General features: G+C 33.8%; 1 protein-coding gene across 2 annotated transcripts in view; it reads right to left on the bottom strand.

Annotated features, from left to right (window-relative positions):
* NEMF (nuclear export mediator factor) overlaps window positions 1–19886 on the bottom strand; it is a 49916-nt gene extending 30030 nt beyond the window's left edge. For both annotated transcript variants that reach the window (XM_039856734.1, XM_039856735.1), the window contains exons 1-16: window positions 19729–19886; window positions 18758–18826; window positions 18517–18619; window positions 15570–15695; window positions 10417–10565; window positions 9420–9487; window positions 8422–8508; window positions 7006–7079; window positions 6086–6156; window positions 5929–6004; window positions 5481–5543; window positions 3902–3979; window positions 3606–3814; window positions 3173–3364; window positions 2717–2780; window positions 959–1047 (exon numbers count right to left, since the gene is read on the bottom strand). In XM_039856734.1, the coding sequence (XP_039712668.1) occupies window positions 959–1047; window positions 2717–2780; window positions 3173–3364; window positions 3606–3814; window positions 3902–3979; window positions 5481–5543; window positions 5929–6004; window positions 6086–6156; window positions 7006–7079; window positions 8422–8508; window positions 9420–9487; window positions 10417–10565; window positions 15570–15695; window positions 18517–18619; window positions 18758–18826; window positions 19729–19787 (1577 nt within the window). In that variant the 5' untranslated portion in view covers window positions 19788–19886. The remainder of the gene's footprint in view (window positions 1–958; window positions 1048–2716; window positions 2781–3172; window positions 3365–3605; window positions 3815–3901; window positions 3980–5480; window positions 5544–5928; window positions 6005–6085; window positions 6157–7005; window positions 7080–8421; window positions 8509–9419; window positions 9488–10416; window positions 10566–15569; window positions 15696–18516; window positions 18620–18757; window positions 18827–19728) is intronic.
* Window positions 19887–23376: the final 3490 nt, after the last annotated feature.

Here is a 23376-nt window from a genome sequence, read left to right as displayed (position 1 = left end):
AATAAAATGGCAATAACTACTTATCTATCATCTTTCAATGTAAATGGATTAAATGCTCCAATCAAAAGACATAGGTTGGCTGAATGGATAAGAAACGAGACCCTTACATATGCTGCCTAGACGCTCCCTTCAGATCAAAAGACATACACAGACTGAAAGTGAAAGGATGGGAAGAAGGTATTTCATGAAAATGCAAACAAACAAAGCTGGGGTCACAATATTTATACCAGACTAAACAGACTTTAAATCAAAGGCTATAAAAAGAAACAAAGGACATAGTTATACCACTTCTGGGTATTTATCCAAAGGAATACAAAACGTTACTACGAAGGGACATGTGCATCCATATGTTCAATGCTGTATTATTTACAATGGCCAAGATGCGGAAGCAACCTGGGTGTACCATCAATAGATGAAAGAAGAAAGAAGAGGCAGCACATATGTACAATGGAATATTACTTGGCCATAAAAAAGAATGAAATCTTTCCATCTAAAAAAACATGGATGGACCTACAGGATATTGTGCTGAGTAGAGTAAGTCAGACAGAGGACAAATGCCATATGATTTCACTTACATGTGGAATATAAAGAACAAAATAAATAACAAAACAAAAACAAACTCACAGATACAGAGAACATTTCGATGGTTGCCAGATAGAAGCAAGGTTGGGGAAATGGTTGAAAATAGGAAGGGAATAAGAAGTATAAATTGGTAGTTACAAAATAGTCATGGGGATATAAAGTATAGCATAAGGAATATAATCAATAATATTGTAATAATTATGTCTAGTGTCTGATGGGAACTAGATTTATTGGGGTGATCACTCCGTAAGTTGTATAAATGTCTAATCACTATGTTTGTGCACTCGAAACACATAATTTTCTCAACTGTAGTTGAAAAATAAAATAATTATTAAAAACAAATAAATACTTATAAATAAAAAGGTAGAACACTTACCAATATACTTTTCTTGCTTTTTGAATAGACGTAACCGTTTGGACTTCTTTTAAAGTTTGCTTTGTTTTCTTTTCTGCTGATTTGAATGCCTATTTATAAGAAAAGAGTTTTAAACAACTTGTTGAGAATGTATTTAAATAATACCAAGTAAATGATAGGGTAAGAAATAATTTTTTAAATATCACAAAATGACATTATCTACATTCATACACACACTATATACACATGAAAGTAATGAAAAAATGATTTTTGCCTTTAATATTAAAATAATTTAAGTCAAAGGTTTACTGTATACAAATACCTGCTCAAGCCTACAAATTATAAAAAGTATCATTCAGTTACCAGATACTAAATGCCTACAATATAACAGATTCTGGACTACATGCTGGGGATGCAACAGTGAACAAAACAGAAAAAGTTTCCACCCCACTGGAGTCTAGGAGAAGAGACAAATGTAAAACATAATTATTCAAATAAGCATATGATGTTTCTAAGGATGCTATAAAGTATAAGAAGGGAAGTATAAAGGAGAGTATAAAAAGGGAACCTAATTTATAATTGATTATGGTCAAAGAAGACATTTTTGACCATAATCAATTATTGGCACATAGGCCGAAGCCTGAAGGATTAATGGAATTATCAAGGCGAAGAATAAAAAGGAGAGCACCTATAACCAAAAAGAAAAGGCTAGCTTGACCAGCAAGTAGTGATCACAGGGTAAAAAGTCAAGAAATGAAGTTAGAGAGGTAGACAAAGGGCTAAGTCATGAGAGCCACTCATTTAACAGATATTAATGTGACTATGTTCTAGACAATATTCTAGGAGCTGGGACACAGCAATGAACAAAACAAGACGAACATCCTATTTTCATGCAATCTACATTCTAGAGGAAAGACTTATAAACATGTTGGGAGGGGTGTTTTTTAAGAAGAAAAACAAAGCAGATCAAAGAGGGAGTGATTGAGGGTACTACTATTTTTAGTAAATAGTCAAGAAAGGCCTCTGATGAAGTCTCATAAAAGTAGACATGTGAATGAAAGGAGGGATCAAATCATGGAAATTCTGAGGTAAGAGCATGCTTGGTATACAAAGAGCAGCAAGTACATGAGAAGGCAGCATGGACCACTACTGCAAGAACAGCTAATATACTAATGTAGCTGGTAAGTGTAACAGGAGGAGCACAGGTGATGAGATCAGAGAGGAGCAGATTACGTAGGATCTTCCAGACCAGAAGGGCTTTGGAATGTCTTGAGTAACATGGGAAGTACTAGAAGATTTCGAACATAGAGAAATGACTTCACTTTTGATTTAAATGGATCTCTATGGCTGTTGTGTAAAGAACAGACTATAGCAGGGAAACGGTAGGAGAGAGATCCAGTAAGAGGCTATTATTATAGTCCATGAGAACACAGATGATGGAGACCTGGACTAATGAGAAGTGGCCAGATTCTGGTTCTACTTTAAAGGAAGAGCCAAAAGGATTTGCTGATGGACTGGATACGTTTTTGAAAGAAGAGTCCAGGATGACTCTAATAGTTTTAATCTAAGCAAATTGAAAAATGGAGGTGCTATTTACTGAGATATTTAGGAAGACCAAGAAGGAGTTTAGGGGAAAAGATAAATACTGGAAATACGTTTAAAGCAAAATTAAGTTTGGAAGAGATTTCTGAATTAGAAAACCTCATTTAAACAAAAGAAATAATTAACACTATTAAATTAGAGAAAAACAATTAAGTCACTCTAAGAAATACTATGTACCTTCTCAGCAGCTTCAACAGTCTTCTGTGTTTTCTTAGCAGCATATCTCTTGTGATCATAATATCTAGAAAAACATAATTCTCTTAAATTTTAAGTAAAATTTTTATTTTTTAGTTTTCTATTTATTTCTAATTTTATAGCCTCTCAAATCAGACAGAACAAATTATATGCAGTATACAATTTTGTTTTCTACATTGCATGGCAACAAAGTTGTAGAATGCACAAAACAAAATTTAAAAAAGAATTTGCTATTTGAAGTTTCCATTAAAATTACTATTTTGAGAAATAGTAATTTCTGTATTCTTTCTTACAATAAATATAATTTTAAAAAACACTAAAAAAATTATTTTCACCCCAAAGTATATATAGGCAAATAATAATTCATCTTATCCTAAATGCCCTGACTTATTGCAGATAATATTTTACCTAAAATTCATACTTAAGTTTAAGACTTACTTTTTGGCATTGGCATATGCTGATAAGCTGAGATCAACATCAACAAGTAATGGCCTATTTTTCTGAGGCTTCTGCAGCTGTTTATTCTTTTGCTTTTTCTTTTTTCCTTTTGGTGGTTCAGTTTCAATTTTCTCAACGTTGATATCACCATCAACATCATCATCTTCCTCCTCTGATAACAAGTATGGATTTCTATTAAAAATATTCAATAGTATTTCGCTAATGTCAATGACATCATTTTTTAATTTTCAATTTTTTCCTCAGTTAAATCACAAATGGTTTATAGTACTTAGTTGTATTATTTTACTGTAAATTAATTTTTTCTGTATTGTTGAGGATAAACTTCCAAACAAGAAAAATGTTTAAATGAATACAGTAAACAATTAAATAGCAAAGTAAAAACAAGCACTAACTGCTTAAGAATCAAACTTACCTTAGTAGCATTGTAACATGATTTGTTTGTAGTTTTAATTCTTTGATTGCATTTGCAACAGGATCTCCTTGAGCTTGGGCTTCTTTCACAATTAACCCAATTTCTGTCCAATCTATCTGGTTGGCTAAAGCACTTCGAACAACCTGAATGGCTCTGTCAACTATTTGTAGGTTCATTTCTATGAGCTCTCCTTTAAGTTTATCTATTTCCTTCAGAAATAAACCAAAAACATTTACTATAATGTCAGTTAAAGTTACCATTTTTGAAAAAGCATCTGAAAAAACTAAACATACTACCTGAGCCTGTTGAAGAGCTTCTAATCTGTTTTCGTGATCCTTTCGGACATTATCTAATTTCTTCAAAGCCTGTTTTTCCTTTTGTTGACAAAACAGATTTTAAAAAATTAGATTTCTTCTACATCTGGCACGTTCCCTCTCTTACCTCCTGAAACTCACTATCCTGTTCCCCAACTTTTTGCCCCCTCAATGTTGTTACCTAGCTAGCTAAAGTTCTCCTGAGCACACTTCCCCAGGTCTATCCTACCCCGAAGTGTTTCATGCTCCAAAATTATCTCTCCTCTCCAACTACCTCCCATTCTCTATATAGGAAGGTATTTTGATTACAGGCTACCTTGTGTGTAACATATGCTACTAAAGTCCTTGCGTTATTTAAGCAGGCAGAATTTTCCTATGGCATAAAAGTAAAGTTTGAGGGAATGCATTCTTAGCATAAACTACAGAAATAGTTTCTATTTTATTGCTGCCTTTAATTTTCTTAGCATTATTTCTAGTATTTTAGATTACTCTTTCCCCTAAATTAACAACACAAAGGATCATGGCAGCTATTTGACCTTCAATGTATCATTTTATTATATACATATAATGTAGTTTTCAAAGTTGTTGATTTGGGGGCAAATTTTCTAACACTAGTAACAGCATTACCAATTAAGGAATGTTTGAATACAATATGTAGTATTAAAAGACTTAAATTAGAAGAATGCTGGATATAGTATTGAAAGATTTAATTATAAGAACAGTGATTATTAAAAGAATCCAAAAATAATTACTTAAATAATTAATGGGTATTCTGATGCACATAAAAAACATGGGTTCGATGTCACTGCTACATATGTTTACTAGCTAAAGTGCTGCCACCATGTGGCAATCACACTATTTAATTCTCTGACCCATCTGCTTTGAAATTGCTTTTTGTCAATTTTTTGAGGTGGGGGAGGATATAGAGACTCATATAATTTCAAATTTTGCACACATATTTTTACACTTTATTAATATTTTTGAAAAATCACATCTCCTTCAAATCAAGATTAGTAACCATGGCTGATTTCTGAAACTGTTCCGCAGCTAAATGTTCCAAAAACATGGTCAAATGTGCCGTGAAAACACAGCATATTAAAACCTTCTTATGGAGTCATGAAACACATAAAGCATATTAAAAGCCTAGTTTAAAAGTCCACTTTTAAAAAACAGTTTAATGATAAACAAATATACATATTTGTAGAGAAAAAACATTTTTCTCTCCTTTGGCTTAATATTTAAAATCTCCTCAGAATAGTATTCCTTAACAGCAAAGCTTAAGAAGCTTTGGGTTGCTGTAATAAAGCAAATCATATTAGGATATAAACAGGCCTCATCTTCCCACTGTTATTTTTTGTTTCAGAGACTACTTGATACACTGATAGAACAAATGAGGGTATACTTTCCAACACTGAGACCTTCCCTGGACAATAAACACAGAGATAGTGCTGTTCTCATACACTTCTGAAAGGCTGCCCATTTCCACCTGAAAGCATCATCCACCCAGCAAACCACACTAAGGCTAGTTGGTTTAATATAAATATTTTTAATAATATCATACCTGTTGTAAGGCTTTTAAATCTATTTTCTGACCTTCTATTTTGGAATAAAATTCATCCACAGCCTTATTAAAACAAACAAACAAACAAACAATAACTTAAGTTGGAAAAAAAAAAAAAACATGGTCTCTACTTCAACTTGCATATACAGAATTTAGAGTCCATTTTGTTTATAATGCCACTCAAAGAACTTGAACAGATTTTCCGTAAATGCGTTGTATAGCTAAACAATCAAGAATCGAATCAAGTTCAAATCTTTAATCCTTAATCTTGAAATGTAGCAACAAATACTTCCAACAGTTTGCATCTTTGACTGCATTGTTCTGTGATGCCCAGATTCATGGTCATTGTAAAGCAAAATTATTTTCAATTTTTCAATCAAAGCAAGTTGATGTTAATTTAATAACTCATGCCATTCTACTGGTCAAAAAACAGAATCTGAAAACTCACCTTGTCGAATGATTCAAATTCTATGTATGGACATTGTGAATGTTGAGAAAATAAGAAAGGGTGAAATTCCTCATACCTGTAAAACAGATATATTTTTATCACATTTGAGAACATTAATAGACATCCAAAGCAAACTGACCCATGCCTACATGCTTACGTGAGTATGTCTTCAGTTGGTTTATCTACTTCCAGGCTTGGTTTTATTTCTCTTTTCTGAATGATATACCCCTATAAAAATCCAACATTAAACTCATTTCTATTCATAATTAACAAAAATTTACTTTCCATGACTGATATTAATTTATAAAATTATTCCAGTTATAAATTATCAACTGCATTTATTTATTGATTTTATTACATCTCAAAATGTTTTTTAGACTCAAAGTATTATCAGAAAACACTGGTTTATTCACATGGACAAGATAAAACAGGGAATAAAGAAAATACTGATCTGATTAAATGATGGAATAAAGAAAGTACTGATCTGATTAAATGATGGAATCATACATATGCATTTTGCTTTTTTCTTTCCATTTTTAGATGTTGTGCAATTTAATAAAGCCAAAAGCACTTCCAACAGAAAAACTCTTAGGTTCACTTTGTTGATAGATTTTAATACATTTAAAAAACTGGGCTGAATTTAGCTATAATTAATCAGAACTTTTTATGAACTCTTTTTGTAAGTAAAGGTATACTCTGAATAGGGAAGAAAAATACTCATAAGATATGAGGTAATTCGGAGGAGGTCTAACTATTAAAAGGGTATAAATCACCAAATTTTTGAAAAGTGCTGGCAAATTAAAATGTGCTTCTCTAAAAACAACCTAAGAAAAACTATCTTCAAATTCTTCAACTTTTCTGGAGTTCTGATATTGACCTAACCTAGTATTTTCTATAAAAGGCAAAAAGCAGAACAAAAATTACAAACCAACCGCAATTAAAATAAACTACCTTAGAATAAGCATATTATAGATACATTTCCAATCCACAACAAAAAACTTAAATATAGTGACCCTTTAATGAACATTTAAATTCTGAAAATTTACATAAATAAACAGTAAGTATATGTGGTACTACCTTTCCACTGAAGTTGGATGTTGTTTTTATATAGTCTTCTGCTTTCTGCAGACAAACAAGTACTTTTTCAATATCTAATAGAATAAAAAAGAGAAAAAGAAGTGCTGATCAAGTGTCAATGCCCTATTACTAAACAACTATGTAGAAAACAGGAAAGTGCTTATGAAATAATAAAAGTCTTCAAGAAAATCAGATATAGTTATTTCATGTTTGTTATCAGTATATATGAAGAAGGATGTGTTTTGGCTAGCCTGTTGTTCCAAATTTCCATATATATTTGAGCCTGTTTCTAAATTTTTTATTCCATCTATTTCTTCTCCGAGCACTTACTATTTTAATTACTACATCTTAATAATAGATTTTAATCTGTGAAAAGGTTATTCTCCATCATTACTATTATTTTCCAGTTTCTCCAAACATTTTTGCATGTTTTTATTCCACATAAATATCAAATTATTTTTATTAAAAAGAACTCCACCGCAATAGCAAAAACAATACTACCTGTTGGCAGTTTGATTAGGATTGCACTGAATTAGTATATTTCAGAAATCACTCGCTAAAAAACTTCAATTTGTATTTTTAAACAAAAAAAAGTTTACAGCATAAAAATTATCCCTAAATCTTAAGAAATGATACATAACCCCAAAATATAATTAAGAATAATTTTTTTAATTGTACACGAGAATCTACAGGGAAAAACTTGTCAATGACCGAATCTTCTATTTTCCTCATACTTCTTTTTTTAATCATCCAAACCTGGCAGTTAAGTTAGGCTCCCATAAGTAGTTACAAAAGCCTAATTTATCATATAGCCATACCATAGAATTAAAATGCATGAATGCTATTTCTAGAAGCACTCCCAAAGTCAGAAGGTGAATAATTCAACAAGCCTGTACCTGAGACTGTTTCAAGGCCAGTAACCACTTTAGGATTTAGGGGGAAGGAGAGAGAATAGTCTAAAACTGAAAGGTAGCAAGGTAGGTCAAAAGATTGAACTAGTCTACGGCCATGCTACACTGAACAAGCTCGATTCTGTCTGATCTTGGAAGCTAAGCAGGGTCGTGCCTGTTTAGTACTTAAATGGGAGACTACCTAGGAAGACCAGGTGCTATAGGCGTAAAAAATAAAAAAATAAGGGATTGTAAATTGACAAGGTCCTTGCAATCTGTGAGGTCAACCAAGGGTTGCCTCGCCTAAACAAACAAACAAACAAATAAATCAAATAAAAAAAGATTGAACTACATGTTACTAGGGATAAAACACCACTTTAGAATAGGAAGCCAGGAGTACCACATGGTCAAATGTTTTTAAGTCTAGAACTACCTACTCACTTATTACCTTCCCAGAAATAATTTTCATAGTTTTAAAAAAAGTAAATAAATGAAAATGGACAAAATTTGTACCACACATAAATACCTTTACTTTCAAATTTTTCATCTACTTTGACGTTGCCAGAGAATCCATTTTCTATAAGACAGTGTTCAATGAGAGCTGGTCCGTAGGCTATAAAGAAAAGGAGTATTATTTTTAGTATTTTCCTATAAAATTTAACATTAAAAATACAAATTTATATCCAATATAAATGACCTACTCAATAACAGTAACCAGTGAAAATAATAATTAGTTTACTTATTTTTGAAATGTTATTAGAAATAATTCCAGTACTTATAGAAATTTGAGATTACAATAAAATTGTAGAAGTCAATGCAAAAGTTATAGGAATTTAATGAAATTTAGCCACATATAAAAAAGATTATAAACCAAGAATGCAAGGTTGGTTTAGCATACAAAAACTGGTTAACGTAATACATCATATTAATAGAAGAAAAAATAAAAAAATCTAAACTTATAAATTATATTCATGCTATATAAACAGTTGGAAAGTTCCCTTTAATGCAGTCTAATTTCATAGGAGAGGAAGAGTAAGCCCTAATGCTCAATAATTAAGGGTACGTGACTTTCCATATGCTCTTTTCAGATTCATCACTTAGTATAAGGATAAGTGATGAATTTCTCAAGCATAAAGGTTTATTGGATTATCTTTACCCTGGTTTTCTGTACCTGACATCCTGGGATGCCCGGAGACCCACTAATAAAAAGAAAACAAAAACAAGCTAAATAGTTATTAAATTGAAGATTAATGTTGGGAAATAAAAATATTTCTTAGAATACTACAGCTAGCACTAAAGTGCTAAATAATTATTGTTTTTAAATAAGATCTAACAGATAAAAGTCAAACATAATGTGGTATAACAAATTTCTCTTAAAAATACTCTTACTGAAAAGATCATTTTAAATTCCTTTCTACACATAAATTGTTCTAATTTTCTACTAGAACTATAAAAAATTTAAATATGTTCCTGAAAACTACACTATCTTCCAAACATCTCATTGCTCTATGTACGTTTACTCACGAAGGAATGGGTTAAGAACTCTCTTCAGTAGTTCGCCCTTAGGTGCATTGGCTATTACTTCAGTCAATCTGTGAAACAAAATTGACACACCTTACTGTCTCATATTTAATAAAGCTTAGAGCAATATTTATAGTCACAATACTTTCATATACATCAATTCACATGATCTTCACAATAGTCTAAAATATATGAAGAATTAGTTCATTTTGTAGGTAAGAAAATTTTTCGAAGGTTAGTGGGTTCTTTAAACAGGAGACTGGGACCTGAAACCAGGTTTTCTAAGAAAAATCAGTACTTTTTCAACTAAGTCATATTGCCTGTTGTCAATGTGTCCATATATGACACGAAAGAGACATTTTTATATAAGTTAGATGTTGTTTGTAGAGCCTGGTTATACTATCTTAACACCTGAAATGGCTTTGCCTAATTAAGCACTCAAGGAGAAATCACGATGCTGTGGGCCACTGTAGTTCCCAGATCAGCAGCATCAACAGCATCTGAGAACTTGTTAGAAATGTAAATTCCTGGGATCTACACCAGATCTAATTTGGAAATGGTTTATCAAGCCCTCCAGGTGATTCTGATGCATGCTAAACTTTGATAACCACTGCTGTAGCCTATTAATCAGTAAAGGCTACCAGACAGAAAAGTACAGCTACAATTAGCACCATATCCAACCCTGTGCCCCTTTCTTAAACCAGAATTTTTCTTTTTGCACTCTGCCTAAGATATCCACCTGTATTCTCACAGAATAGCAAAGTCTCCTCAATTTACTAAGAAATCATAAACATCTGAAATAACTCCAAATTTAGATGAAAAAGACATATATTTGCTACTGTTAAATAAGGCTTACTTGCTTACATGCACATTTATGTAGTTCAAGCAGTTCAAATTTATTTTATGCAAAATACTTTATGACAGTTCTTTCACATTCTGACATATAACCTCTTTTACCTTTTAATACGTATGAAATGAGTTTATAAACAAAACGCGTTACCTTTCCAAGGTAAGCAAAGGTTCAACAGCTCTAGCATGATCAACTGGATAGTGTTCACGAACAGCAAATTTAACATCATCTGCCTCATCAGTTCGAAACCTTAGGATATTTAAAATTAGGTACTCATAATCTGTAAGAACAATGTTCCCCTGTAATAGAATAAAATATAATTTAAAGCTTTTCCCAAATCATTCTTGAAACTTCTTGAATATTAAGAAAACAGTCTTTTAAAACCTAACCAAGGCTACAGAAGAAGCTATAGGAAGCATATCACCTAGATGGCCACCAACTGAACTCACTGTTGCACTTTCATAAGGCAGATCTATAAACACTGTAGCTTATAATGAAAATTAGAACAGATGTATATTTCAGAAGCCAAGCAAAGAACTATTTACAGGCATACCTCAGAGATATTGCAGGTTCAGTTCCAGACCACTGCAATAAAACGAGTTATAATCTTTTTGCTGGCGGAAGGCCCCGCCTTCAAGTTGTAAAGAAAAAGCAATATCTGTGAAGCACAATAAAGCCAATTGCAATAAAGCAGGGTGTCATGAAATGAGGTATGCCTGTATACTTTCACCTGCATTGTGTCTTTTAATAGCAATTATGTGGCAAAATCACTAAAGATAGTGATACCCTTTGCCCAAGTAGTCTAATGTAAGAAACTGGTGATGTAGTCTAATGTAAGAACTCAATAAAACCAAAAGCTGCATGCGTTAAGATATTCACTGTCATTTATTTAAAATAGAAAAATAATGAAAACAGGCTACATGTAAAAACTGGGGAAACTGTTAAATAATTATATAGCAACGTATTTAAAAGGTGTTAACTTGGCTGAAACTTATTGGATTTTGTTAACCAATATCACCATAAAAAATAAAATAAAATAAAATAAAAGCTGTCAACTTATGAAGACTATGCAAAAAAAAAAAAAAAGGAAACTGTTTATAATGTCAAGTAAAAAACAGCAAGACAAAAAAGTTCTGCCCTAGAAAATGACGGGCAAATATACGGGAAAATGAAAATATTTAAAGAGTTAGGATTAAAAAGACTTTTAAAAATTTAATATTGTTACATAATCTTTTCAATAAAAAAGAAGGGGGCGGGGAACCTAATGAAAATAAAACTGTCCAAAGAATACAACCTTCCAAATTTATTATAATGAAGACAGGGGTTATTGTCTAATTAAAATATGAAAAGCATCCATGAAAATAGTCATGAATACCTTAGCAACTACTCAGAAGTTGGTCAGAGATGGTGAGAGTAGCCCCAAACTCATGAGGAATGACTGGTAGCAAGATAAATGGCTTCAGTAGATGGGGCAACCATTCACCTTGATCAGATATATAGATAACCAGAAGTTACTAGATACTGAAATAATACATACCTATTGCTAAAGGTTCAGATTTCAAAGTAACCATAAATTTAAAATTGTAAACACTTATTTAACTTAAAGAACAGAAAGTTAAACAGAGAAGGAAGGTAGAGAGCTGGGACAGAAGTCCACAGTATCTGGTTCAGGAAGATATGACTTGAAAAACAGACCTGGCCATAGAGCTTGCCAGACAGATGGTGCTCAGTGAGTGTTTGTTGAATCAAATTATGCAGTTAGCAAGAATACTTCGAAGATTCCAGTAAGGCAGTTACTTCCCTAAAAAGGCTTTCCTTAAAACCAAGGTTTCCCATTAAAAAAAATTCTGTGATCAAATAAGTTTTGGAAATTCTATATAACATATCCTTCTCTAGGAAATGTACATATCACATCATATTAAAGACATCAATAAGTCCCAGAGTTAAAAAATTTTTTTACTATATTCTCAAAGTTCCTAAACGTTTATGACTATGGGACCCATATTTCTAGGCATACCTATTATCTTATAGAAGTTGTGTCCGAGTAACATATTTTAGGAAATACTGCACTCGACTCTGATGTACACAGTAAAGCACTTTCTGATCTTACTTTTTCCAGAGTCTTTCCTACTGGAACATTCTTATTACAAATTACTAAACTGACTTTCGTAAATGAATTTGAGTAGCAATAATCTCTTTACCCAAGGGCTGATGAACTCTAGATAAACCATACATGATAATTCCAGATATGAAGGCTGTAAGATCAAATGGTAGAGAGAGAGGAAAGAACAATCTTCAAAATATATCTAAGCATCAATCAACCTACATCTCTCGGTATCACAGTGACTACCGAAAATTCCCAAGCACATACCCTCATACATAAATCCTTAATATCTATTCCAAATTCATCACTAACTGGAAGAATTCTGTATCTTGACTTCAGTGCTATTTACATGAATGTACAAATGTGGTAAAATGCACAGAACTATAAGTATATATGTGCTAATATCAATTTCCTGATTTTGATATTGTACTATAATTATGTAAGAGATGTAACAAATGAGGGAAACTGGATGTAGGCTATACCAGACTTCTATGTTCCATCTTTGCAACTACCTATGAATCTATAATCATTTCAAAAATAAAAAGGCCTTAAAAAATGTTTAAAGAATATCACAAATTTTAGAAATTGACTGCCACCTGAGACCATATACAAAAAACAATTCCAGGTGGGCAGCAGCTGCTATTGCCCGTAGGGGAGGGGGCACAGAAAGATGGTTAAAGGAATCTGTGGCAAAGAGAAATGCATAGACAGACAAGTGCAAAGAACAACAGCTGGTCTCAATGCCCCTGTCCCACATCCAGGTCAATAATTAATATAGGTATGTTTACTTTTGATAGTTCACTGAATTGTACACTTATGTATGTCATACCTCTAATAAAAAGCTTAAATTACAAACGCATTGTAAAAACCTGCATAAGAAATAAAAACAAACTTACCTCAACATTATTATTTTTAAAAACTGCATTGCATTCTATTATGTGGGTCTCCCTTAATTATTTAACCAATCTCTTATTCAAAGAGATTTAGGTTCTTTTCTAGTTTTATTATAAGCACTGTGATGAATATCCTTGTTATGGCCCTTCCTGGGCACTTGTCTCATGGCTTGTCTCACGGGCACTTGTTACATGGCTACAGACTGCACATAAACTTTAAAATTCATGTTATATGTCAAATAACTTTCCAAAATAATGTTCTAGTTTTCCCTTGTTCCACTAGATTCTTGCTAATACTGGTTACTGTCAAACTTTCTGTGTACAGATTGAGAAAGAAAAGGAGGAAGAGGGAGAAAAATATTGTTTTTATTTTGCAGTAATTCATGAATTTGGACATGTATCCATGCTTTTATAAACCATATATATTAGTCTTTTTTGAATTATTTAATCAAGCACTTAGTCTATTTTTCCACTTAAGTGCTTTGTGAAAGTTGCATATTAGGGTTATGCACATCTTATTTACCATACAAGTTAAAATATTTTTCCGTAGTTTTTCATCTTCCAATACAGTTCGTGGTGTTTTCTGCCTTACATGGCTTTAAAACTTATTTCAACAGTATTATTTGAGCCTATCAATAGTTGTTTTCACTGTTAGGCTTTGAAGTCTTTTTCATCCCAAATTCATCAATCTTAATCCATATTTTCACCTAGTACTTCTATGGCTTCACTTTAAAAAAAAACTTATTTTTTTAAATCATGGTAATTTGGCTGTATTGATGTCTGCACCCCTTCCAGGTATTAGAACTTCCTTGAAAACTTTTCTGAGATATTCTACACAAATAATCTGCTAAAGAACATGAGAACATGGTTCCGTGGTTCCTTGTTAACATACGTATGGCATTTAAGAACACGAATTCATTCAAAGTTGTGCAAAGGTATGGAATTATTCACGTTGTTACTCTAGGCATTGACATACAGAAAAAGCTTGCTGGAGTTTAGAACTCTGACTGAATTAGTAACAGTCTCTATTAATAATGCAACCCTACCTTGCCATGGAACATATATATTTCTATGAAAAGCTTTATATATGATTATTCATGAAATATTAATTTTGGAGGGATGGGAAAGAGAATGGTTATGATATGATTCTCTGGCTCAGTGGAAAGCCCTGTAACATAGGTATTTGATCATCTGCCATTTCCAGTTTTCTGAATCATAAAAAAACAAAAACAAAAACAAAAAACCCTCAATATAGCAATTGGCCTTCTTTTCTGGTTGTTTTCTGTCTTTAGTGTTGTCTAGTTTCACTAAACCGGGTCTAATCTTTCTATTGAAAGCTCTTATTTGCATTTTTGCTTGCCACCCCATATGAGGATGACAAAGTAGATCTTCTTTAAATGAAAACTCATTTTCCTGAAGCTATTAATAAAAAATAAAACAATACTCTGAAATTATGTCATGTACATGTCTTTCAGCTGACAACCTAAGAGACTGAAAACATTAATATCACCATACAAAGAGAATATAAGAGTGGTCACGTGTGGTGTAAGCTCTGAGAGTTGTATCTTTTCTTTTTTGCAATGCAAGTGCCTGACTTAAGCTTTGATTGCAGAGACATCCACTTCAAAGACGGCTATCTGGAATAAACACATTGTCAGACATAGGACTAGAAAAAAAGCCAGGCCACCTCCTCCCATTAAGGAGCCTTTGTTTTAGAGACCTTGATTGATTTTAATGACTAACCATCGGGCCACTTGTTTTTCTCTTTCTACATTTTAAATCCCCACTCATGTATATTTAAATTTTGATGCATATAGAACTTATTTTGCTGTAACTAACTCATTAAACATTTCCAGTATAGAATTTGGCGACCAACGGGAGGAGGAAGAGGCAAGAATGGTGAGAACATCAGTAGTCTTGCTCTTATGACTGATACTATGAAAACATAGACTGTCCCTTAGTGTTAGCTACTGTCTTATTTATGACACAACTACATATTTGACTGTTTGTTTTCTAGTTGTACCACACTAGTATTGAAATGTAAAGTACCAGATAATTTCTTCAATTCTCAGATCTTCATTGCTTATATTCATAATGCTATTTTAAATGGCTAAGTTCTGCCTAAATTCTAATATCCAGAATAAATGAAAGTTATCTTTGGAAAATTATATTTTACATGTATGGCACTTGATTAGTACCCTAGTGTACCTGTGACACAGAAAAAAATGTCCCCTGCCCATGTTTCACAGCACTATTACATGAATAATCAACAATATAATTCTCCTTTGCATCGCAATTTAACTTACCCTATCATAGAGCTCAATGATTAAGTGATAAGCAGCTTCATCACTTCCAAATTGAAAATCTACAATTCTATCCACACCAAGTTGTTTTGCACTGACTAATCTCCGACTCTTCAAATGTTTTCGGCACTATCAAGAAACAGAAGAAAAAGGTATTTATATGGCATGAGTGAATTCCTAGTCATTTGGTATTGGTTTACAAATAAGTTTCTTCTTTTTATTAGCATCAGGAATAACATTTTAAAAGTAGTAAATAAAACAGTATAGTCATAAAATAAAAGCTTGCAGAGAAAACACTGTTTCAGACAACTCTATTAACTCTGAAACAGTATTTTATATTAAATTTTTAAGTAAACGATGATAGACCTATAGCAAAATTACTGTGCTGCTCTATACCACTGCTAAATCTCTTGTTCTTGCCCTGATGACCTCACCCAGAGCTGTCATGTTTTTTAAAGTCTCTTTCTATTCCAATCTTTTAAGTATTCCAAATTTCCTTTTATGTGCTTGTAGTTTACACTAATTGATGGTTTCCATTACTCTTTCATTTAAATACAAAGCATGAGCTTACTGGTATTTTATAAATTCGTCCTCTAATTTACATTCAATTACACTCTATTTCCACAAACTTTATTAACATAACCCAAACAGAACTTTTTTGCTACTGTCTCAAAGCTTTTGATCAACCTATCTCGAATCCAAATATAATAACTCCTACTCTTTTATCAAACCCTATCCCTTACATCCCTAGTCATAAGGTTCTTGCTCTTATTAGTAATTAAGATAAAATTAGCATATTAAACTCAAGTACAAATTACATGGTAAATACTTTGTTTTAGATTAGGTGTACCATCGTTTAGTACAAATATTTAAGTATGACCTGGAACAGAAATAAGATGACTCTGTAGGCCCTAAAAAAAATCTTACAATTGTTTATAAATTTTAAATTTGAAAGACTATAGTTAAGACCAGTAAGAATACATTCTTTTCTTCAAGACTCGAATTCAACACAAATTTCACAGAAGTTAATCTAAAATCACCTTTAAAAAAAGAAATATAATCATGCTTATAATGCCAACTCTTTCATAACCAAAAAATGTTCTCCAGACCGTATAGTTTATATTGACTAAAATTCTCATTTTATGTACTTATATATTCAGGAAAATATAAAAAGACTTTTCAAACTTCATAGAATAATCTCCACCTCCTAAATTCAACAGTTCTGATTTAAGAGTAACCTATATGGATTTTGATTTAAACAGTGACCTATATATAGGGCTACATTTAAATACCCAAGATAAAAGGAATTATTTATTATGAGTACGGATGGACACATAGTACATAACATAAAGCATGTTTTTTATTTATTGCCCTATTAGCAGCTTGGGGAAAACAACTTTCTGTCAGTGCCACAAAACTAGTTAGTGTCCTCAAATGTGAGAACTAGAAACAAACACTGTGATTTATTTTACCACATACTGGACACGGCCTATGCCATATAACATTAACAGCTGTTATATATAATAACTTAGAGAGTTATATATAAAGTACTTAACAATGTCTGCTCCATTGGAGGGAATTTTTCTACACATTTAGATTGACATGTACATCTAATTCATAATTTTTCTTTTTTTTTAGTGTTTGACCTCCTATTGGTGTAGCCTAATTTAGGGATGTTTACGCAATCCCAGTATCATATATCTAGTTTTACATAATCTGTAAAACTGAAATGATAATATTTGTTCTTCATATCCACTGAGTTTTTAAAAAACTGAAATCTAATATGTATTACCTAAGCACTTTGAAAAGTGCTATATGTACATAAAAGTGTCATTACTATTAAGGACAATCCCCAAAAGAACCATTTAAGCTTACTATTAACTAAATTAAATTTTTAAAGAATTTGATAATATTTTGACAGCCCTTGTGATTTGGGAAGCACTTACCTAACTTGTAATCCAAAACAGATTCTAAGTTGCTGGGGATAAGGCTCTTCTCTGTAAAGCCTCTAATGAAATAACACAATGCTAAAACAAATATATTTCTGAAGGAAAGTGAGGAGGAGAGGAAGAAGGAAATTAATACATATGGATTCCTAACATGTGTCAGGCATTGTGTTAGGTGCTTTACATGTTACTTCAATTAATCCTCACCAATAACACCATCAGGGAGATATTATCCACATTTTACATTTAAGAAACCAAGTTACAAGAGGCTGAATAATTTTTCTAAGTTATAAATAATATTATTTGGTCGCAAAACCGTTAATTCAAAGTTAGGTGTATCTGACTCTAATATGTCTCTCCTCTGTACCACATAAACTTCCAGTGTATCTATTATGTCAGTAAGCAAATAGGTAACATGTCCACAAATGAAGAATCTTGGCTTTAGTAGTAAAAGCAAAGAGAGAAGTAAAAATAAAAAAATATAATAATTGGTAACATACTAATGTCATTGAGTATGCCAACAAAACACAGATTGGTAGCTCAAAAGTGAGCTGTGGAAGGTAAGACTAGGAAAAAGGGTTGGGGTGGGCGGGGTGGAGAGATCAGAGAAAGTCGAGAATGCTAAGATATAGGATATTCAGAAATTAGAGAATCATAAAATGTGAGATAACTAATGAAAATAATGCTTTAGAAAAATTAATGTTGGTCTCATACAGAATTATTCTGATAGCGAGAACTGGACTATATAGTTAAGGGACAATAAGGTTGAACATTAGAAAAGCTTGAACTAGAATACTGACTGTAGGTACAGAAAGATTTGGAGCACAATGGGGTGTGAAGTAGAAGTCAATAAACACCTACTTTATTCTTGCCAGTACCTACCAACGACTATATTTTATCTCTATTTGTTACAGTGAAGGAAAACCAAACAGTTAAAAACTGCAATTGTCAGAGACCGATGTCAGGGCCTTAAAATTTACTTTCAAATATAACTTAAAATTTACCTTCATGGCAAAACTAGACGGCATCATATTCTTAGGCCACTCAAATTCTGTTGTGTGAATTCGTATACCAGATTCGAGTAAAAGTGTAGCTTTAAAGTCTGGTCTGTAGAAGAAAAAAGTCAATTTTTTCTTTAGGGCATTTGCCAAGCTAATTCAGTAAAATAGACTAAAAGTGTGGGTAAAAAAATCGATTATTTCATATTTATTTACTAAAGATAAAAAAAGCCTATAAAATGCTTACTTTTGAAGACGAATAAGATATGTCTTATTATCCACATCATAAACATTGTTTACTCTCATTCCTAGCAAGCTGCAAAGAAAAAGGAAACATGTAACAAAATCATGCCACCATTTGAAACATAAAATTTCACACAATTTAAAGCTGTAGGCGGAAGCAGAGCCTGCGAAAAGGGATAAAACTAAAGATATGGAATCAAAACTAAAGATATGGAAACTAAAGATATGGAATCAACTAGGGAACAGTGTTAAGGCCATCAGGCATTCTATTCTACTCAACACTTGGGTGTAATTGTTTAAGAAAAAAAAGTGGTCTATCGGCCCTGGGAACACCATACAATGCCTCGCGTCATTGAAATGATCCAGTTTTTAGGAAATGCAGGCTAATCCACTTAATTTACTACAAAAGGGAAAAAAAAAGTAAACAAGGCCCTGGGAAACAAGACAAAGCTCACATAGCTGAGTAAACAAACCAACCAACCAACCACAAACTAGAATCCAGATCTTAGGCCAAATCTGTTACCTCCAACTAAAATGGCAATGCTCTCTCTCTTTGGGGCGAGGAGGAGCGTCAAAAAAACCAAGCCTCCAGTCTGAAAACCTCTAGAGCAAATGCCTAGTGTGACATCCTGGCTTCCACCGGGCGTCTCGTGTTTTACTAAACGTTTGCTACTAGACCCAGGTGACCCAGGCGGACGAAGCGAGAGCCCCGCCATAACAGGACAAGAGACCTGGCGACACAAACAGTCTGCAAGAGCATGGGGTGCGGCACGCGGCTACTGGGATTTCCCAGGTAGCCTGAAGGCCACAGAAAGACGTGATGCGCTCGCCCACCCAGGCCTAACCGGGTCCACAGAAGAATGGCACAGGGCAGAGTATAGGGAAAACATCGGGCTGGTCCTGTTTTGAACCGTGGGGCCCTGGCCTCTGTCTCTTGCACTCTCCGCATGAGCCTGGTCACCTGCCGTACAATACCTGGCATTCAGCTCCGCGAGTACAGCGCGGAGGTCAATGGTACTAAAGCGAGTCTTCATGGCGAGGTTTGAGGGTCGCTACCGCGGTTTTCACCACTGACTGCCGGACTCACTGCTGCTATCTTCCGCGCAGGCGCATTTGGTGGAGATCTACGGCCGCGCAGAGGACCCAATATGCCTTGATGCGAACGTGTTTCCGTCACTTTACTAAAGAATTCGGTTGTCACGTCGCTGTCAACTCGCTTTTCGTTGTACCAAAAAAAAAACATATATATATATTCGAAATAAATATAAATTATTCTCTTGAAATTGCATTCCTTACCGGATAGCTTATAGATTAGTCCGGTTCCTTGCTCCCCTGTATTTCGGGATTTAAGCCAGCCTCCACAGTGACCCCTGCTGGTCCTAACAATTTACAAGGAACAAACGAAGATTTTCCAGAAGGGCCTTAATGTTCGGTGTATAAAAACAATTACCTTTTTCCATTCGGTTACTTGCACGTGTAGTATTTTTAAATGTAAGAAGCGAAACTATTTCATTCGCCCTATAATTATCAACAACCAAAACAAATCATTCTTCAAAAAGGAGTTCGTATTTTGATGGGTCCTGCTCTCGAAGATGCATTCTGTGGAGTATTGTGGATTCTCATCCAATCTGAATCTTGGTATATTCCCTTGGCTCGCCGTAGTACCTGGTATGCAATAGAGGAACCGAAACGCTTGGCAATCTGAATATTCAAGTATTTCGCTAGATAATGGTGAGGTAGGATAAAAATAAAAATAAGATTGCCCCACCATGGGGGCTTCACAGTACAGTGGGGAAAACGGTCGTGCAAGAATGTAAGTACAGCACTTCCTGTAAAACTAAAAAGAGACGGGGTCTCGCTATGTTGCCCAGGCTGGAGTGCAGTGGCTATTCACAGGGCGATCCCACTACTCATCAGCACGGAAGTTTTGACCTGCTCCCTTTCCGAAAAGGGCCGGTTCACCCCTCTTTAGGCAACCTGGTGGTCCCCACTCTGGGAAGTCACCATATTGATGCTGAACTTAATGTGGAGACCTAATTAGCATAGCGCACTACAGCCCAAAACTCCTGGGCTCAAGCCATCCTCTTGCCTCAGCCTCCGGAATAGCTGAGACTACAGGCGCGTGCCAATGTGCCCAGCCGTAAGCACAGACATGAGAGGATATCGGAACCTACCAGCTCAAAGTTGTAGCAACGAAAAGTCCCATCAGCAGATGGCGACTCTAAGTAGAGTCTTACTTATTTCATTAAGCATAACTTCTAGGTCCATCCATATTGTCACAAATGGTAAGATTTCATTCTTTTTCATGGCCAGCAATATTCCATTTTATATATGTATCACTTCTTCTTTATCCAATCATCTATTGATGGGCACTCAAGTTGCTTCCATACCTTGGTTATTGTAATTTCAGAGGAAACTGAGAATTGTAGGTGCTAAGGGGGCTGCTATAACACATGGCTAAGCATTACTGCATCATAGGACACAGTAAGTCATGCAGAATAGCTCAAAATATGAAAGAAACCACTTACAGTGTTTAGTAAAGACTAGGAGCCAAGCCAACTGTAGTCCAAACTATAAAAGTGAGAGATCTAACATAATGCTAAGTTTCTTATATTGGATCTTAAGTATTCCTCAAAGCATGCCTACATATTTTGCGTAAGAGCAACCCATGTAAAAACTCCACATTGAACGGGACAACACTCAGGTGTTTCTTTAAAAACAAAAACTGAAGTTCTTAATAGCAAAACTCTCATCTTACGGCCCTAGACCAGAAAGCTAGCAGGATGTTAAATTAAATTATACATGGGACAGTCAACCCATTGACCAACTCATACATTGCTTCTGCTTTGTCAAGGAAAATGGACATCAGAAGAAAAATGCAAGAAAATATGCAAGGGGAGTTGCATGCAAAAATTACAAGGGAACTTCATTCACTACTGAATTCTATCACTTCTAGTTAATTTTTTCCAAAATGGTATTCTTTTTTAATTTTAATTTTTTACTTAGACTTGACATTAAATATTATTTTTATATTAGTTTCAGATGTACAGCATAATGGTTAGACATTTATATAATTTGCAAAGTGACCTCCTCCCTTAGTCTAGTACCCACCCAGCATTATACATAGTTATTACAATATTATTGATTATATTCCTCAGGCTGTACTTTACATCCTGAGACTATTTTGTAACTACCAGTTTGTACTTCATAATCCCTTCACCTTTTTTACACAGGCCCCAACCCCCGCCCATCTAGAGCCAATAGTTTGTTCTCTGTATGAGTCTGTTTCTGTTTTGTGTGATGATTTATTTTGTTCTTTAGATTCTTCATTTAAGTGAGATCATATGGTATTTGTCTTTCTCTGTCTTACATATTTCACTTAGCATAGGTCCATCCATATCGTCACATATGGTAGGATTTCATTCTTTTTAATGGCCAGCAATATACCATTTTATATATGTACCGCTACTTTATCCAATCATGTATTGATAGGCAGTCAAGTTGCTTCCAGAACTTGGTTATTATAAATAATACTACGACGAACATAGATGTGGGTATATTTTTTGAATTAGTATTCTGGATTTCTACAGATAAATATCCAGAAGAAGAATTGCTAGATCATAGGCAGTTCTATTTTTAAATTTTTGACGAACTTCCATACTGTTTTCTTATTTATCTATCTATCTATCTATCTATCTATCTATCTATCTATCTATCTATCTATCTATCTATTTATTTATATTATGGTGAAACACAGTAAGAATCAGGTGTACAATTCAACAGTAAGGCATATGTATATTGCATGATGTATTCATCTCCCATAGATTTCTTTCTGTCACTGCATATTAGACTCCTTTTACCCGTCTATCCTCCCCCTCCCCCCTCATTCCCTACCCACTGATAACCACTATCAATTGTCCATGTCCATGAGTTTCTGTTTGTTTGTCCTGTTTGTTGCTTTTAGGTACATCCCACACATAAGTGATATCATGTGGTTTTCAACTTTTTCTGTCTGGCTTATTTCGCTTAGCATGATTATCTTGAGGTCCATCCAAGTCGTTGCAAATGGCAGTATTTCATCTTTCCTTATGGCTGAGTAATATTCCATTGCATATATGTACCACAACTTCTTTAGCCAATTATCTGTTGTAGGACACTTTGGTTGCTTCCATGTCCTGGCCACCGTGAATAATGCTGCTATGAACATCAGTGTTCAAATATCTTTTCGGATATAGGTTTTCAAGTCTTTGGAGTAAATACCCAGTAGAGGGGATTGCTGGATCATATGGTAGATCAATTCTTAGTTTTTTTGAGGAACCTCCATACTGTTTCCATAGTGACTGTACCAATTCGCAGTCTCTCAAGCAGTGTGTGAGGGTTCTGTTTTCTCTGCATTCTCTCCAGCACTTGTTATTACTTGTCCTGTTGCTTATATCTATTCTAACAGGTGTGAGATGCTATCTCATTGTGGTTTTGATTTGCATTTCCCTAATCACTAGGATGCTGAGCATCTTTTCATATGTGTTGGCCATTCGTATGTCTTCTTGGGAAAAGTGTCTGTTTAGGTCTTCTGACCATTTTTCGATTAGATCATTTGTTTTTTTTTGTTGTTATTGAGTTGTA

Source organism: Pteropus medius, unplaced genomic scaffold, assembly GCF_902729225.1.
Source record: "Pteropus medius unplaced genomic scaffold, Ma_sr-lr_union100, whole genome shotgun sequence".
Classification (NCBI taxonomy): Eukaryota; Metazoa; Chordata; class Mammalia; order Chiroptera; family Pteropodidae; genus Pteropus; species Pteropus medius.
This window is presented reverse-complemented; position numbering and strand designations above follow the sequence as displayed.